The following is a 20,588-nucleotide window of genomic DNA, read 5'->3' as shown; positions in this document are numbered from 1 at the left end:
GCTTGTTCTATCCCATCATAAGTCTGTTACTGCTGCTCATCCTGACCCTTTTCAGTCTGCATGTCTAGCAAGCAGATCTGTGGGTGATGCCATCAACATGTGCCTTGACTTTGTGCTGCAGCATTTGGGCTGTAAGGGAATTTATGCCAGAATATTGTTTGTAGTTCAGTATTTAACACCTTTGTCTCTAAAAATCAACAAAATTAACTGAATGCCTCCACCTGTCAGTTTTCTGACAAATCAGAAATGGTATGTTTGTGTGGGTTCCCACCTCTCAGACTGCCTCAGTATTAGCACAGTGTGTCTTTAACCCCCTATGCACCTATAACTGCATGTCCTCTGATCCTTCAGTAAAAATCATCAAGTTCTCTGATTACACCACCATTATTGGACTTATTACTGGTAGGAATGAAACTGCTTAGAGAAAGGAGATGACTCCTGTTGTGTGCTACCAATATTCTGGTGGTGCTCAATACCACCAAGACAGTGCAAATGGTAACTGACTTTAGCAAACAGCAGTTACAACATCTCCCGCTACAAATGAATGATTCTGCAGTCAATATGGTGGAATTCTTCAATTCCACCTTCTTTTTTCAGTGGTGACATATAATCACCAATAAGCCACAGGAGACATGACAACGACACCATGCTGGCTAATTATAAGTGCAAATATTAATATTTAATGTTGTTGCAGGAAAGAAAGTGACATTGCAGTTTAGCCAGTTTGGAACAAAGAGAATAAAATATTCAGGAGAACAAATAGGCTCATTTAAGCAAATACGTGATTCTTTTATCGGTTGTGGTAACAACATCAGACAACAGAAATGTATGAAAAACGTGAAAATACTATACTATTAAACATCTTGCCAATAAATAGGGCAATAGTTCTTTGAAGATGATACCTTGATGTTTTTCCCTTTAATACCACAATTGAGACTGTGGATCTGCCAGCTTCAAGTACCTTGTAACAGACTCCATCAGTGCAATGGTATGACGGTTGTGCTTCAATGCTAAAGCCTGTATCTATGGATGCACGGCTCAGCCTCCAACCAGCGAGATGTAATTAAATGTGTAACTCTTTGTTGTCCTTTGGGAATGCTTTTTTTAATATACTTTTTACAGTGTTTTAATCAATAGATTTTTTTACATTTCTTTTTTGTCATTGCAATAAACCAATAAGTTACATTTGTGAGAATCAACTTATAAGCTAACATTATAGTGGTTGGACAGCTAATCATACTTTATCAAATTGTAAGGTAAGAAACGTGCTGTAAAAACGAATTAACTGATGACAGGAGATTGTGTCATTTAGTGATGGATGCTCTGTGCACTTGTACACCCAACAGTTTGATACTAAGTAGCTGGGGTCTGTCTTTGTCATGATGACCACTCTGTATAACTCCTACCTCCAAAGCAGATGATCACACTGTACAGTAAAAAGCATGTGGTTTACCTTTAATAATTATTGTGTCAACAAACATAAACACAAAAAATAAAAGTTTACTGTAAAAGTTATTTACAAATATATTAGAACAGATTTCACAGATATGATATTGTCATTCGTTTTCACAACACACTTTATCTTGCTCATGCTTGTGGGATCTGGAGCTTGTCTTGTACACAACATGTACATATAATTGATATGTCATAATCTACAAAAAGTCACAGAGACTAATCTTTTATTAAATGTTCAACAATCTAAATATCTATTTGATTGTTTGCTCCTTCAACAAAGCTTATCAGCCCTAAAGTTAATAATTTAATGAAATCTGCTCTCTGCTAATTGGAAACGAGTGAGAAAATATTTTTGACAGAGACATTTCACAGATGTAACTGTTAACATTTCTGGCTATTGTGTTCACTTATTTTAATCTGACTGTCATACTACTCTATTTTCAAATAGAGAATGGATTTAGGAAAAAGCTATTTACATAAGAGGAGTCAAATGTAAAGTATAGCACGGCCAGCTTGCTGCCTGCATTGTCAGTCAGTGTAGAAAGAAAGGCCTTGTCGAGAGTGTCATAAGAGTGCTATGTCTAAGACCCAAAACCTCAATGCACACAGAACATTTACAGACCCAATAACCCAATTCATGCTGAGGTGAGGCCAGAGCACTAGGTACAATGTGCTAAACAGTACATCACAGGGCACACTGACGCACTCATCCATCCCCATTCAAGTGTTACCAAATGGCCTATCCTACATGTCTTTGGAGGAAAGCCAGAGGACCAGGCAGAAAACCCATTACCACAAAACCACATGCGGAGAACGAGCAAACTCCAAACAGACAGCAACAAATGTCACATTGGTAATACACCATGCCACCCACCAAATCTATAAATAATTAGACAGACTAAATAATTAGATAGACTAAAAAGATAACAGTAAGTATTGCTAAGTTTTAGCAACAGAACTTATATTTAACCCTTTTCCCTGATTGGCTGGCTTTTGTAGAATAATCATGATAAGAACAGAAAAAACTCTAAACAGAAACAACAAAAAGGTTACCAAATGTTTAAAAATTATTATTTTAATAAGAGCCTACACCCAACTTGAGTGAAAATAATTTACTGTATATTTCACATATGTCTGTATTTGCATAAATAATTTTCCTCAATAATGAATATTCTTTTGTCAGAAGTTATACTACATCTTAAGTTAAAAAGTTTAAATGTGGGTATGGGTGAGCATGCACTATAATGACTTGGGGCCTTATGCATAACGGCGTGCGTAAAATTCACACTAAAACATGGCGTATGGACAAAAGTCGAAATGTGCGTACGCACGAAGAAATTCAGATGCAGAAAACCATGTGTAAGCCAACTTCCACGCACTTCCGCTACATAAATCCCAGTCTGCGTGAAATGTAACACTCGTGCATGCACCTGCTGCCCTTCCCAGACTCCTCCCAGAATTACGCCACTTTAAATATGCAAATCAATGTAAATATTCCCTTAAATTCAGCATTCTGTGAAAAGACAATGGGAAAAGCACAGGGGGAAAAAAGAAGAATATCAGTGAATGTCCCAGCAAGCATACAGCGCGAGGCACGAACAATCCCTGAACGGGGTGCCAGCTCATCGCTACCGCTGTCTACCATGTCCACACGTTTAATAACAGTATATATTATTTAAATGAAGTTAAAATGTGTCTGTATAATGTAATATATATACTTTACTGCATTTCATCTGAAAAATGATATTAAGAGCTCCAAGAAGATAGCGCCTGGAACTCTAAATCGACTTAGAAGCCAGTCATCATCATCAGTAAATACGTGCTCTCTTCTATTGAATTGAATTGAATTTCTTTATAGTTATTGTATGGTGGTGCAATGAGATTCAATATGCAAATCCTCCATAAACTTGTTTTCCTATAAAATGGTAAAATATACAACAAAAACAATAATAATAATAATTGTTTACAGTGACGTAATTGTACTTATAAATACAAACAGTTCTACCAGGAGCACTTGATTGACTGATTGAGCCGAGTTTATATCTCTTGGGATGAAACTGTTTCTGAATCTCAAGGTTTGTGCAGGAAAGGGCTATGAAGTGCCTGCCGAATGGGAGATGTTCAAATAGACCGTGTGCTGGTTGAGGCAGCGTGTGCTAGAAGCTGTACCCCCAGAATTCTCTCTGCTCTTGACACAATCTGCGGTAGAGCTTTCTGATCAGCTGCTGTAGAGCTGTGATTCCACACTCAGAAAATGTTGGGTTAAAATATTCAGTGGGTGCACTGAGAGTAACAATGCTAAGGCAGCTATGGTATTTGGAATAGTTTGGCCATTCAATCAGATGTGTTAAACTAAAAAACGGTATGTGGTTAATTTCAGTGTATTTGATAAAGCCGCATCAGGGATGTGAATCTAAAAACTAAAGGGAAGCCACCCAGGAACAGCAGCACTGCTTTGACGCTGGGTGCCGCCAGTTTGCAAAACTGAGCCGAAAACTTGCATACGCTATGGTTTGAGCTGGCATGAAAATGTGCGCGGCTTTATGCCAAGTTTACTTTTTATACATCCCAATGTGAGCGTGGAAACAGGCGTACGCAACATTTTTGTGCATATGCACCGTTTATACATGAGGCCCCTGGTCTCCTGCCTCCTGCCTTGCTGTGAATGGTGCCAGAATATGTTCTAACACCCTGTCACTCTGTAACGAAAAAAGAAGTTTCAGAAGAGGGATGGGTGGATAGAAAGATGTAGCTGATTGCTGTTTGCAGAGCTACAGTAGATGGGTCTCATTAGATAGCTGACCTTGTTGGTAATTTCCACTCAACTGTACATGAACACAGGGCCATACTCAGGCCTACGTGTATTTAAACCAATATTACAATTCTACCACATCAGCAGAAAACACAGCAATGACTTTTGAAGATTGACCATCTCAGGTAGCTTATGTAACCTTGAAAGATGCCCTTCTCCAGAAGGGAGAATTTAATTCAAGAAGTGAAACAGGAAAATCCCTGTTTGTGCAGAGAGCAGAAATAAAAAGAGAGTGAACAAGTTAAGGAGCAGTGTAAACTGGTGTAGAGGGGTGGCTAATGAATAACCAGGAGGGTGCGGTCAGATTATGAGAAACAAAACATAAACACAGCATAACTCAACCACTGCACATTTTATAGGAAGATGCAATAAAAAATATGAGTTATGTTTAACCTAACATGTTTCTTATAAGTTGAGACACATGTGAGTGAACATTCTGAACATAGTATAATGTTTTCTTTTTCTAAGGCAGTTTATCCAGTTCATTGTCAGGTGCAAAGCAGTCATAGATAGGGCACCAGTCAGCATGTCCACCACACCAGACCAACTTAAAATTCATAAATATTTTTACATGCAAGTCTTTATGGCATAGAAGGAAAATGGGAGAACATGGAGAAATACCTATACAAACATGGCAAAAATGTGCAAATTCCACACAGACAGTCTCCGGCCTGCAGTATGGACCCTCAGTGCTATTCACTGTGCCACTGACTCTTAATGATCATTCTGTTGTATACATCCAAAATCATCTTGCCATCTTTCCAAATCAAGCTTTAGCAGTGGCATGAAAATGTGATATAGTGGTATCTATGTAGAAATAATGTACAGAATCCAACTATTTTATAATCCTCTTGTAAGCCCTTCTTCCACCTCATCATCTGTCACCTTTCAGTTTTATACTTATGTAACACACATGTAGCAATTTACACGTATTTACACTCAGCCATTTTAAGGATTAACTCCCTGTCCAGGTCTGATTTATGCCATGTGATCAGTGTTACTACTGTAGGCTCCAGACACACCATTGTCCCTGAATCTGATTAAATCAGTTTGAAAATGTTAAGCTATTATTTATTCTCTTTCCTATTTTTGTGTTTGTTAAATCTAAATTATTCATAAAACTAAGAAACAACAATTATTTTTAAAAATATACCCCTGAGAAACCCAGCTAATGAGCTATCCTCAAATTAAGCATTCCCTTCATATCTGAAATCTGTGCTAACTGATCATTAACCAGCCTGTGTTCCAGGGTGAAACCGTCCCTCTCAGGCTACATCTGTACTACTAGGTTTATATTTTCAAACAGTGTTTTTAAACCAAAATGATCTCCACCCCCACTAGTGCTTTCACATTGTTTACGAAAGTATGTCATCCACATTAAAGCAATATGACATAGATGTTCACCTACATTGGGCATGTGCAGAAAAATCCTTGAAAGCGAGGTAACACCGCTGGCCATGGGATTCATTGCAAATCCTCAGCAACTGCTAAATTATTTACCTTTTGCACATGTGCATTTCAAACTGTACACAATGAAAGTTAGACGCATACAGGTAAACAACTGCCAAAGAAAGCCACTGCTCTATGTCCACCATGTTGGAATATCATTTTCTATCGTGAAGGGTGACCAATCAGGGAATGGGTCATAGTAAAGAGCAGAATCCAATCAGGGAAGGGCCACATAATAAGAACAAACAAATCAGAATATGATTACAGTCTGTGATTTCAAAAAAACTAAAATATATTTTCACCCATGCACATTTCAAAACTGAGGCTGCTGTTTCACACATATGTAGATTCTGGAGAGCTTTTTCAAAAGTCTTTGTTTTTGAAGGCTCAAAACAGAATAGTGGACAAAAGATTTTAAGCATTTTATAAGAAAATGTAGCAGTATGGATATAGTCTACCTCTCTCAAAGAATGAAAGATCTCCACTGCATGAACATAATTGAAGAAATAACATTGACTGTTCCACCAAGTCAAAGGCTTCATTGAATTGGATTTGAACTATGCTCACTGCAGATCGCTCTTGTCACACGTGCACATAGGAAGCAGTCAATGGGCTTAATTAACTAAGGATAAAACACCAGGTCAAGAGTTGACGAAGTGCACTAATGTCTTACAGATAACCAGAAAGGAAGACCACCTAAACCCCAACCAGGTTCCACTTTCGTCTCCAGACCACACCCTCCTACTGACCTCACTTCCATCTGTTCCCAGCCTATAAAGCCAGCTACTTGCCTTTCCCAGTGAGTCCCATTTTAGACGCAGTCTTTTAAGACTACTCGGCAGTGTTGCAGGTTGCTTCTCTGCACCATTTACTATATACAGGGTGAAACCCCAAACCTTTTCCTGTCTTTTGTGTTTCCTTTTACACTCTTTTCTAAGATATAGTCTCATAGCCTTACAATTCCAGGACATGCTACAGAGCAGCAAACTGTTTTTGATGTTTTTTCATTCTTCGCCTCTTGGAACAGGTTATCCCATCTTAATTCTTTTAATTATCTCCATTGCTTATAATGGTAAACTGATAATAACACTTCAGTAATTAAAAGATACAACAAACCAGGAAGCTGCAAACCTAAAAGACATGCAGTTGGTCTGTGTGACACTCCATCTTCCTTCCACTTCTCAAAAGGTGTTAGGGCTAAGCTGATCACCAATTGAACTAGTCACATATGAGCTTGTGTGGGGGCACAGAGCAAAATCACTAGTGAGGTTTACTTAACACCAAGTTAATTCACCACTGGTGATATTGTTATGTGTTTGGGTGTGTGAGTGAGTCCTGTGCTCCATTCAAGGCCGGTTTCTGCCTGACTGTTAAGACCTTAGCATATAAGTAAGTTGTGTGAATTGTTCAGGGTCACAAAGTGAGTCAAGGATTGAGATTAAACCAGCATCGGGAATCCAGTACAGCAGCCACACTGCCTACTCAGAGCTCCTACATTTGTAACAGACTGAAAAATGAATACATTTTAAACAAATTCAAATATATCTCTCAGCTTCAGTTTCTGGAATAAATTGTGAATTAGCATTGACAAAATTATCACAACACAATACCTACCAGAAATGGTCACCTGCTGCTGTCTGGAAAAAATGTGGTGTGTATTACAACAAACATAACTGTGTTTCTACTTTAACCAGTATAAAACTAAAGCAAATGCTCCACCCTCAGCAAAGGTTAAACAAATACACAGAATAGGAACAGATGGACATCGCATTCCTACAGCCTTATTTATCACATTCTTCTCGCTCTTATGCTATAGAAGTGAGCCCTACAGTTATTCAAGTCAGCTAGGAAATGAAAGAATACCAGCCATGCTTGACATCGGCTTCACCATATCACGCCAGCTTAAAAAGGCAAATTAGCCCTCATCTATTGTCTTTACCCTGGTGTAATGAAAATGAAGAGACAGCAGAGGACTCATTGTCATTTCAGTAATCTGTCAGGAGTTCAGCTAAGAGCAGAAAACAAGGGGCTAATTGATCAGTTTCAGGAAACAGACATGATTTTTTTGGATACATTACTTAAAGTATAAAAGCAACTGTGGTAATAAATGGCATTTGAGAACAGTCCTTCAGCTGATTATTTGATTATGTTTAAATAATCGCAGACATTATGTTAACTGTTAGAGGTGTCACAATGGAATCGTCATTTAAGGTGAAGGAATATTACAAATAAAACAAAAGATGAGTGTAGCAGGCAGAAGTGTAAAATGAACCACCTTTAACGTTTCAACTTGATATACCTTTTAAAGGAATGTGACCAGAAGAATGTCCCAATAAACGTTATATGGACTCACTGCTCAATAAAGACATTTACTCTGAAAGTTACACAGTTTATAAAATTTTACCCACTACTACAAGATTGCAGTACAACATATCAAGAAATTAAGCATATGCTCGTCTGTAGACTCAACAACAGATAAAATGAACCATTTAAACTGAAAAAGGCTATACAGTCCAGCACTGTCCAGGTGATGTCCCTTTCTGCTGGTCTGTGGTAACAGTCATCTGAAGAGCAACACTTAGGAAGACCACCTTGTGGGACTCCAAGCCTAATAATGGACAATTGTCATGTTTTATATATTTATACAACTAAATAACCTCTGAATTGGCTACTTTAACTTTTAATCACATCCCCAACTATAACACACATCCTGATATTTAGCTGGGCCTTGATTATAGTGTCTTACTAAATGGTCTCTTAAAAAGAATCTATTCATTTTGGAATTAATTTGGAAAGATACCTAACTGTGCATTTTAGGTAGTATCACCTGTCTACTGGGTATTTTCCATCACTCCTTCATTCTTTATATGAACAATGTTCACTTCTTCTTATTTAAAAGATGCCAACCTTTGAAAAAAGACAGGTTCAAACAAATACATTTGTGAGGGGCAAGTAGGTAGCACAACAGTTATGGGTGCTGGCTTTCAAGGCAAGAGCTTTTTTTTTTTCTCCCACCATGGTTACTACTATTGGAGTGGATTCTTCATACCGCCTCCCCCATATTTAACCAGATTTTCTCCTTGTTCCCCACCAAGTCCCAACTGTACACATGTTAGAATAGCTGCTGTTTCTGATTTTGCTTGGTGTGGATATGCATGTGTTAGTTTGTTCAATGATTAACTGGCATGCTATCTGGGAGTGGTTTAGGCTTTTTCACTAAATGCTTCCAGGTTATGCTCTAGTTCTCCATGACTCTTAAATGTTTTTAAAATTTGTAGGTGATCTCCCAACAGCAGCTCAGCTACTGAAGAATTCTGAGCATACAAGGGGGTTCCGCCCCCTGCTCGCTTCGCTCGCCTACCCCTGGCGTTGGGTATCCTGAAATACATTAGTCGAGCTCATTCATTTTGTAGTCGTGCCCGCATCATTTCAGACGCACGTTGCAGGCGCCTGCGTTCATTGATTTTATCCAGGCGGGCTCGTGTTTGTATATCCGTCAGCTGAGCCTGTTCCTTTTGAACCCGTGCCTGCTTTGCTTCAGCAGTTTCAGACGCGCGTTGTAGGCGACTGCGTTCATTGATCTTATCCAGGTGGGCTCGTGTTTGTATCATTGAGCTGTATTGTGTTTGAATTTGGTGTAAAGCGTTCAGCGGTTTGTACAATCCCAAGCAGCACATTATTCCTAACTTCACTCCGCAGTAGTGCCACTCACAATATGGCAGTGACGCCTGCGCCTTCACTCCGCAGTAGTGCCACACACAATATGGCGGTGACGCCTGCGCCTTCTGTACTATGTCGGGTTTCACTATGCTGTGTAGGCGCCTTTGCCTTTCGTACTTTCCCGCGCCTTCCGTACTATCTTTGTGGACCTGTGGGGCCTCCGTAGCCTCTTCCGTTTGAATCTGGGCTGCAGCGCAGAATCCTCTTTTTTATGTGGCTGTGTCGTTAGTCGTTAGCTATGGGCGCGTTGTTGCTTCATTTCTCATTCACGTCAGTTGAGCTCTTTTGGTTTTGGGCCGTGACTCCTTTGTGCGTGGTGGATACGACTTCGCTTGCGGTTTATGAGACGTGCGCTGTACGCGCCTGCGCAGTACGTCTCATGGTCCCATCGCCGTGTACCTGCGTCCATGCCATCCGGTTTACCATTCTCGGTTAGTAATATGGATTACAGGCAGTCTCATTTGCACCTGCTATGACAACGCTGTCTGAATGCCAGCCACTCAATAAATATTATAAGTTTGCCAAAAACTGGCCTAAAACAGCACATCATGACAAACCAGAATTATGTCAAGCAACGCTAAAATGTAAGAAACATTTGAGATTAGTGAGTCTATTGCTTCCTACCTACCATCTGGTAATAAGAAAGCTAATTCAGCAATCAAAGGATGGCGGACTGGGTGGAGTCCAGTTATAATAATAATAATCAGTTGTTTCTGAACAGCTTGAGCTTGCTTTACAAAAAATAATGAACTCTGCTGTTTGTTACGTGTCAACAGAGAAGTGTTTATTCTTTGAGTAAAGTCCTTGAGTCTTTTAAGTCCTTGAGATTATTCTAATGGAGAATGGACATTTTGAAATGTGATTAGTAAATGGATGAACTGGTAGATTTATATGTTGTGAGGGATGGCCAGCCATTCATCCTGGCCAATACCCCCAGGCCGGTAGATGGAGCTCTCCTTGCAACGTGGAGATGCCCCGAATTCCAGCAGGGCCTCATGGACTATGGAGTTTTAATACACAGCCCTGCTGGATAACGTCGGGGCTGCCAGGAGTCGCTACAGGGAGGCTCAAGGACTTATACGTGCCCTATAACCCGGAAGCACGTCATAATCATATGACCAGAGGGAACGACGTGTTTCCGGGTTGAAAAGAAGGACTTTTTATCTGACCCGGAAGTGTTTCCCATCTTACAGTCCACGTGATTTCTTATCACTTCCAGGTCAGGGAATATAAAAGGACGATGGGAAATCCCAGACGTTGAGCTGAGCTGGGTGGAAGGGTGGCAACGCGTCTGGGAGTGGAGGATTATTGTTATTATTGATTATTGATTTATTATTGAGTATTGTGGAGAGGAGGGTGCTTTGTGCACTTTATTATTATAATAAATATTTATATTTGGACTTTTACCTGGTGTCTGACGTATAGTAGGAGGGTTCAAGGGGTCACGGAGCCCTTAATCTGTCACAATGTTCATAACATTTATTTGCTAATTATGATAGATAACCAGCACTCTATGAAGGACATGCCCTTTGGTATGTAACAACAGTTAACAGTATTGTCAAAATAACAACCAGATTTAATCACCATATAATAGTAGTAATAAAAGAAGCTATGGTAACACTTTACTTAAGGCATTGCAAACACCCATCTGTAACTCATTTACTCTTATGTAACAAGACCTTAACTAGGCTTCTTTTGGTCTTCATAACACTTATGAAACATCAGTAGATAGTGTATTCATCTCTGTCTCGACACAATGATAAAATTACTTGTTAATATAAAGGATTCACACGTCTTATACTAAATATGTGATGTCAAGAGAAGGCCAGAGAAGGCCAAGAGATGTGGCGATTAGGCCACGTTACAGAGTATGAAGAAACATTTACTGATTTTTATGAAGACCCAAACAAGTGTTTGTTAAGGTCTTGTTACATAAGAATAATTGGGTAACAGATGCAATTTTGCAGTACTTAAACTAAAATGTTACCAAAACTATCTAATAATAAGCAAAAAACTGGGAGTGGTCTGCCCTGGAGTTTCTCGTATACTCAGATATGGAGATGGATATTTGAGGAGTAAACCGTAAAACAATAATTATATTTTAATATTATGTACATTAAAGAACCATCCATCCATCCATCCATTTTCCAACCCGCTGAATCTGAACACAGGGTCACGGGGGTCTGCTGGAGCCAATCCCAGCCAAAACAGGGCGCAAGGCAGGGAACCAATCCCGGGGCAGGGCGCCAACCCACCACAGATTAAAGAACCATTAACAACAAATCAAATCAAATTAATAATACTGTATATTGAGCAATTATTATAAAAGTAAAGTTGAATAAATTGGACTCTGCAGATGCATGATTAATAGGTAAAGTACCACTTCTGGTTAGTGGAAATAGCCCAAAAGGTGATAGAAATGTACGTTTTGTACCCAATACTTGTATACAAAATTTGGTTGACCTAAGTGAAAGCATCCTCAGGTTATCGTTTACACACACACGCACACACATGCCCACACACACATACACACACACACACACACACACACACACACACACACACACACACACACACACACACAGAGAGACAGACACACAGACATAATTCCAAAAATGGTATTTTTGGACTCAGGGAGGTCCTAAATGTCGAGATTCATCAAAATCTCGAAATGGAATTTTATACGATTACAATACTTTCACTATACTTTGTATATGAGAAAGTAAAAATGGACCATAAGTCAGAAAGGGTGATGATGCTTATGCGGGAGGAGATGCTGCTGTGACTCTTACACGTAGTGCATGTCCGGCATCAACTAAGGTAGTCTTATTTAAGTAGGGAGCACAATCAATAATCAATCAACACAACCTGAAATACTTGAATCAGTTAAAACCCATATCTGCTTGCAGTTCACCATTTTCCACACCACTGCTGCCCTCGCAAAAGCCCCTTGATCACAGGAAGTCTCTGACAGTCCTTATTTCACCCTTCAAATACAATTTACTTCCAAAGCTATTTGTGGATGTATTTTTAAAGGACCAGATGAATGGATGACAAGCAGAAAGCAAAATGAATATTTGGCATTATCTGTTTTGATTGCAGCCAAGATTTTAGTCACTCTAAAAACATACATGTGGAAAATGCTTGATGGTTGTTTTGTTGAGGTTTTTTGGCCAAGAAACTGATTTAAATCCTGTCTTAACACTTTGAGATCGGCTGACGGGCAACAGTTGTCCTCTGTGGTATAAGAGAAATCTTCTAAACTGCCAAATGCTCAGAACTAAGTTATTAAGCTAAATAACGGAATCCAACTAAGGAAGACACAACAATACTTATTACATATTTTCAGTATCAGTCTATTTAAAAAGAATTCCCTTGTTGAACAAGTCCTAAAGAGAACACTGTTTCAATATTCTTCCAGTTGCCGTCTCATAAATTCCCAAGCACTTAATAGCCTAGAAGGCCAGACAAACGCAGCTCTCCAATTCAGTCATTTTATTTTTCTGATAAGAAACCACTGAGATTATTAATGAAATGATAATTCTTACTATGTAGTAGGAGTTATTCCTTCCATTGGGCGACTCAAAATGCGTGTGTGATGTATACATGGGGTATTCTTCCCGGTCATTCATGGAGTAATATGATCCACCGATGGTGAATACATTCATTGTTCCTCTTCGTTTTTTCAAGCAACAATAAATGATCTGTGGGAAAGCAAAAATGAATAACTTTAACAATTGTATATGTTAAAGGTGAGACTTTATTATAGCTTATAGTACCAACTCTTTAACAAACAGTTTCGTAATGCTTAACAAAATTATTACTTCATGCACATTTAAAGAGTTCTAGAAATGGTAATTTATAATTATTTCTAATAACCTCCATTAATAAGTAATTAATAAACAAGCAATACTTATCTAAATCTTTACAAGTCATTTATTTGTTAGTTGTAGATCTTTGGCAATGCCTAATTTAAAGTTGGAAAGGTTAGTACAGGTTTATTAATGAAAGTAATTAAAGTTATTACAAAGTGCTGCCCAGTATTTAATAAGAACAAATCATAATCCCAAAACAGAATTATATTATAGTTCAAACATGCAATCTTAATTTGCCAATATTGCCCTTTCAAAATACTCTATATACTGATGTATATTATCTGATATATTATAAGTTCAGTTAATATGTACATTGAACAACTTGAAGTTTAACAACAGGCTCACTACTATGGGCGATAAAGCAGGTTTAGCTATCAAAGACTAAGCACTCACCTCTCACCACACCTTCTAGAATGTCATATCAAATAATTGTGTTGGAAATCATAAAGACTGAAAGATCTAATTGTGTGGCAGAATTAAATTACCCCTGGATAGAGATCAGTTTACTGAAGTCGATGTCACATTACATGACTTCTAGTCACGGGGTGTTTGGCAACCACAGTTGTTGATCTTGTTGCCAGCCCATATCGGTGGCCCCTTTTTTCTTTTTTGCATTCTGTTTTAATATGTATAACACGAGACATCAGACAGACAAGCAAGATTCTCTTCTGTTCCTTATTCCTTGCCACTACATTCTATGCATTGTACTCCTGGATGAGCATTCATTGGTTGTCAGCTCTCATGCTCACAAAGCGGCCCCCGTGACTGTAGACGAGTTGCAGACTACTTGGATTGAGTTGCTGGGTATCTCACATTAGGCTTTTCTCTGGAACGTGCCGTCAACTGCCTCCGAAATGCTAAAGGCTGTGTGCCTCCAACAAGCTAAAGGCTGTGTCACATTAAATGACTTTTCCAGCAATTTTTAGAATAAATGGTGATTCTAGTTTTTTTGTGGAAATTGTATATTGTGATTTATATGTATCCCATCTTCTGTTTCTTCCTGCCTTACACCTAACATTGCCGAAAAAGGCTTTGGCTGCTATTGACCTTGTACTGGAAAAGTGAGTTCAGAAAACAGAAGCACATATTTTGAAACTTTTTTATTCAGAATTAGCAACATTTAGCATAGTGTGCATCTCCGTTTATAAAGAGGAGGGCCTATTACATTTTTCATACATATTTCTTATTTCTATTAATAATTCTAAAAAGTTTATGAGAGCTTGATTAGTATTGATTAATAGTATTGATGTTAGTATTAATCTTGTCCAATTAAATAGCAGTGTAATGTTTAATGCAATAGAGAAGTAAAGACATTTGCACAATAAAGAGCTGCTATTCATTGACAGCTCTGAACCCAAGGTTCAAATTCTGGGCCGGTCACTACCTATGTGGAGTTTCTATGATCAGCTTAACTCCATATAATTTTCTTTGGGTAGTCTGTTGTCCTTCCACATCCTAATGACAACTGTTTTAAGTTCATTGGCGACTGCAGATTTGCAGAGTGTGAGTGTGTGAGGGATGGTGCTCTGTGAATGCCTGGAACATCTTCCAGGGTTGTCTTTTGTCTGATGAGATTTGTTTGTTGAGATAGGCTCTACACCTACATGACTTGAGGTATAGGTAATGGCACTGGATTACGCATGCAAGAATTTGAAACATATGATAAACATATTTAAAGTGATAATGGTAATTAATATGTTGAGTATGCAATATATTAAAATGTAATTCAGTACCCCTGTGAATTAAAGACATTTAAGACTTAACATGCTGAGTTTAAACACAGTTCTTTTTGCATGAGTGACTAGCATCACTCTTTCGTGCTGTGTGGGAAATGTGACATAAAAACACTTATTTGAAAAGGTTCTGATCTTACGTTTGCTACACTGTCTCCTGTTTAAGCAACAACAGATGCCCACTGTAAGAGACCCCATTTCACAACTGCAGCCCACACCTCAGTGGCTTAGCTTGCTGAACTAAAGCAACATTCCAATATGGGGGAGGCTACTGTTCATTTTCTTCCTAAAGACTTCAATGCACTTGTTTAAAAAAATCTCATTTAACACCTGCTAAGATGTTTTGGTAACACATAAAGTTAGATACTGAAAAGTGCATCTATTACTCAATTACTATTATGTAATAAACCTTAACAAACACTTCTTTGGGTCTTCATAACACATAAAATGTTTATTCATCTCTGCAGTGTGACCGACTAACAACACTTCACTTTGGAGTGGTGTGAGGTGGCTTCGCTGAGACGCATTTCTCTTCATATTGCATATTTAATATAAGACCTGTGAATCCTTCATATTAACAAGTCATTTTACATAATTTCAATATGCCACACTGCAGAGAGATGAATAACCGATCTACTGATGTTTTATAAGTGTTATGAAGACCCAAAGAAGTCTTTGTTCAGGTCTTGTTACATAACAGCAAATCAGTAACAGATGCATTCTTCAGTATCTAAACTAAATGTTTTATTGCATTTTTTGAAATATAATGACACTATCTTTTATTTTGCTCTTTAATGTTCTATTACCCCCACCTCCGTCTCCACAACTAGCATACTGTAACAAGAAACAAAGAACAGAAAACACAATAGCTGTAATTATTAAAACTGCCTAAGTGTGACATCCATTGAATGAACTTTATGTTTCCTAAGCTGCTAAAATCTGAAAAAAAGTTGTTGGATGAAACAATGTATACCTTGCTTAAATTTGTAATGTGATATTAATTAATAAAACTGGTTTTAGGGCCATCTTTTTCAATTATTTTGAGAAATATAATTGTCATAAACTCCTATTTGTTCTACCAACATTTAGATTTTGTCAGGAGTGTTAAATTAATTAATGAGGTTTATAAACTTGCTGTTGTGTGTCTGGTGTGTTAATTTCTCATATGCCTTGTAAACTGTAAATTTTTTTTCCCAGTTTTGTTGGTAAAGATTCACATTAGCTATCGGGACTGCAGTTCATCCCAAAACATCTATTTGCGGGGATACATTTTCAACAAAGCTGTTACCTGAAACAAGATGCAGAATAAAATGGCATGTGCCATGCTGGAGAACTGGTCTATTATTTGCTTTGTCATAAAAAGTGGAACATAAACTGAGGATAAAATGACTTCATAACTGTATGACACAAAATATATATACATGTATTCAAACTCAATAGTGAATTAATGCATTAAGCATTTCAGAAAAAGGGGTGTATATATTGTATGTGAATAAAACTACATTTGGCTAAAAGAAGTCTCTTTCATTGTTAATTTCACTGTAGTAAAATAAATCAAAAAGGAGGATGAAAACTCACCAGCCAAATCAGGAGGACCAGAAGGATGACGACAATAATGCTGGTAAGTACAAGTAAAGCAATCCCCCAGGGAGGCACTATGCTGCTGGCCGTAGTGGTGGGCACGCTAGTCGTGGTAGTGGAGGAGGTTGTGGGTGCAGTAGTCGTAGTAGTAGTGCTAACTGTAAGGAAACACAGAAGATTATTCTTAACACAGGTTATATTGTTTGACTCAGGATTTAAAGCCACTGATTGATTATTTTTGTGCTTTTGAGGTGATTTAGGAAATATTTAAAAAAAATATTTCAAAGACATAACTCTTGGAAACATTTAGAAAAATGTTTTGTCATTTAACTTTCCCAAACTGTTAAACATTGTAATAACCAAGTGAATGTATTTTAAATCACTTTAAGCACATTTTCAATAGCCTTCTTGATTTATCTTGAACAGTGATAACATTTATTTATTTTTATAAAAAACAAGAAATACACAACCTAGTTTTAAGCATTGTATTTGAAACAGGTGTGTGGGTATTAATTTGACAAAGAAAAATGGCGGAAGCCAGGTCAGCATAAATGCTCAACAGCAGGGCATGTGGGTGTTCTTTTACGACATCCTGCAGACTTATAAACCGAGACTGCTGAGGGCAAATAATCATTTGCAGCAAATTATTTTTTGATTAAAAATGTGGATTCCTTAATCATGCAGGAAAACAAGCTAAAATGGTAAAATAATGGAGAGCATTTTTGGTGTAACACAGTATGTGTCAATTTAAGGGACATACTAGGTAGTTCAGTTGCAGTTAGAACCTTTATCTTCCTGTGATTAAGGTGAGCTCATCCCATTCCTTATAAAATCCTTTAGGTGTAAGGGGCCTAAGCCAAATAACCCAGAATGGAAAGCTAAAATTCCAGGACATATGTGGCAAAAATTTTTAAAAAAATCATTGAAAAACAAAATCTGGGCCCTTTTTTATATTGTTTTATGCTCATGTTCATTTTGATGTTTAGACATGCTTTACCTATTATACAATGATATTTATATGAAATCTGTGTGAGAAATAATTTTCCACATTATTGAATAGTATTCGCAATGAATGATGCCGCATTTTCAACTAAAACTTAAATCTTCATATTCTTTCGGCCCCTCCCGTTAGGGGTTGCCACAGCAGATCATCTTCTTCCATATCCTCCTGTCCTCGTTATCTTGCTCTGTTACACCCATCACCTGCATGTCCTCTCTCACCACATCCATAAACCTTCACTTAGGCCTTCTTCTTTTCCTCTTCCCTGGCAGCTCTATCCTTAGCATCCTTCTCCCAATATACCCAGCATCTCTCCTCTGCACATGTCCAGACCAACGCAATCTCGCCTCTCTGACTTTGTCTCCCAACCGTCCAACTTGAGCTGACCCTCTAATGTACTCATTTCTAATCCTATCCATCCTTGTCACACCCAATGCAAATCTGAGCTTCTTTAACTCTGCTATCTCCAGCTTTGTCTCCTGCTTTCTGGTCAGTGCCACTGTCTCCAACCCATATAACATAGCTGGTCTCACTACCGTCCTGTAGACCTTCCCTTTCACTCTTGTTGATACCCGTCTGTCACAGATTACTCCTGACACTCTTCTCCACCCATTCCATCCTGCCTGCACTCTCTTTTTCACCTCTCTTCCACAATCTGCATTACTCTGTACTGTTGATCCCAAGTATTTAAACTCATCCACCTTTGCCATCTCTACTTCTTGTATCCTTACCATTCCACTGACCTCCCTCTCATTTACACACATGTATTCTGTCTTGTTCCTACTGACCTTCATTCCTCTCCTCTCTAGAGCATATCTCCACCTCTCCAGGGTCTTCTCAACCTGCTCCCTACTATCGCTACAGATCACAATGTCATCAGCAAACATCATAGTCCATGGGGACTCCTGTCTAATCTCATCTGTCAACCTGTCCATCACCATTGCAAATAAGAAAGGGCTCAGAGCTGATCCCGATGTAATCCCATCTCCACCTTGACAGCATCCTCACCACAGTCACACTTCCCTTGTACATATCCTGTACAACTCTTACATACTTCTCTGCCACTCCTGACTTCCTCATACAATACCACAACTCCTCTCAAGGCACCCTGTCATATGCTTTCTCCAGGTCCACAAAGACGCAATGCAACTCCTTCTGGCCTTCTCTATACTTCTCCATCAACACCCTCAGAGCAAACATCACATCTGTGGTGCTCTTTCTTGGAATGAAACCATACTGCTGCTCACTAATCATCACCTCCCTTCTTAACCAAGCTTCCACTACTCTTTCCCAGAACTTCATGCTGTGGCTCATCAATTTTATCCCCCTGTAGTTACTACAGCTCTGCACATCTCCCTTATTCTTAAATATCGGCACCACTATACTTCTTCTCCATTCCTCAGGCATCCTCTCACTTTCCAAGGTTCCATTAAACAATCTGGTTAAAAACCCCACTGCCATCTCTGCTAAACACCTCCATGCTTCCATAGGTATGTCATCTGGACCAACGGCCTTTCCATTTTTCATCCTCTTCATAGCTGTCCTTACTTTCTCCTTGCTAATCCGTTGCACTTCCTGATTCACTATCTCCACATCATCCAACCTCTTCTCTCTCTCGTTCTCTTCATTCATCAGCCCCTCAAAGTACTCTTTCCATCTGCTCAACACACTCTCCTCGCTTGTGAGAATGTTTCCATCTTTATCCTTTATCACCCTAACCTGCAGCACATCTTTCCTAGCTCAGTCCCTCTGTCTAGCCAATCGGTACAGGTCCTTTTCTCCATCCTTAGTGTCCAACCTCTCATACAACTCATCATACGCCTTTTCTTTAGCCTTCACCACCTCTCTCTTCACCTTGTACCTTATCTCCTTGTACTCTTGTCTACTTTCTGCATCTCTCTGACTAGCCCACTTCTTCTTTGCCATCCTCTTCCTCTGTATACTCTCCTGTATTTCCTCATTTCACCAACATCAACTAAAACTTAATATTAGTTTAAAAAAACCAGAGTGCTCAAGGAACAACATTTTCATTCTTTAGTAACTTATTTAAGAAAGTTATAATTGTTCAATGCCCTGTGGAAAAATGGATCATTTGCCTCCCTGCCTTGACTGAACAGCCAGTTAACTCCATGGATGTATGGACAATGTGTTTCATACCTTTCACAGAACTTTGACTCAATATCATAGATCCCAGCGTTGTGCCATTGTTTGTACTGTTTAAGAACTGGTTTAGTACTGTATTCGTGTCCACCGTACTGTTGTTAAAGATCACTTCAGAGCTGACATCCACTGATCCATTGCTTTAAAAGAGGAAAATAAAACTCAAGTTAGACACCACTGATACAAACAGCTATTAAACAATAGGCACACATGAGTTAAAGAAAACTTGAACTGCAGTTTACATTGTTATAAATGTATATAATTTATAATTTTATAATTTCTGTTTATAATTTCTTATTTAGTTGATTGTTTTATTTTTAAACCTTAATCTTATGCAGGTAGACTCTGGACATTAATTTAGGACTGCAGAAAGTATTTGTAGCAAACGGACAACCCCACAAAATGGGAAAATGTAGATTGCTTCAGGACTCTTTACTACAGAAGACAACAGTAGTATTGGCATTCAATATTGTTCAATGTAATAATTCAAAGTTGATTTAAAATTGCTAACAAGTACAACTCTGTTCTGGTATCAAAGCCTCAAATAAGAATTGCCTCATCATATTATGCACTTGAATAAACTTCTACCAAGAAAAAGTTATAAATTATTTTTACTTAAACACACTGTCCTCAATTGTTCTCAACTAGAGTGACTCACGTGAATAAAGCTTATAACAGAAGAACTCAGGTGAAGAATGCTAAGAACTGAAAACCCCCAGCATCCCTTGGCCCCTACCAAATTTGAATCAATAATCTGAATTTGAACCAATCACTGCATTCATTTTAAATTCACCAAAGTAGCA

At 38.4% G+C, this 20,588-nt stretch overlaps 1 protein-coding gene across 1 annotated transcript in view; it reads right to left on the bottom strand.

Moving 5' to 3' along the window:
- LOC114646087 (uncharacterized) overlaps positions 1 to 20,588 on the bottom strand; it is a 95,215-nt gene that overhangs the window by 35,562 nt on the left and 39,065 nt on the right. Inside the window, exons 4-6 of the mRNA XM_051922493.1 lie at positions 19,783 to 19,925; positions 16,623 to 16,783; positions 12,985 to 13,140 (exon numbers count right to left, since the gene is read on the bottom strand). Of these exons, the coding sequence (XP_051778453.1) occupies positions 12,985 to 13,140; positions 16,623 to 16,783; positions 19,783 to 19,925 (460 nt within the window). The remainder of the gene's footprint in view (positions 1 to 12,984; positions 13,141 to 16,622; positions 16,784 to 19,782; positions 19,926 to 20,588) is intronic.

Source organism: Erpetoichthys calabaricus, chromosome 2 (assembly GCF_900747795.2).
Source record: "Erpetoichthys calabaricus chromosome 2, fErpCal1.3, whole genome shotgun sequence".
Classification (NCBI taxonomy): domain Eukaryota; kingdom Metazoa; phylum Chordata; class Cladistia; order Polypteriformes; family Polypteridae; genus Erpetoichthys; species Erpetoichthys calabaricus.
This window is presented reverse-complemented; position numbering and strand designations above follow the sequence as displayed.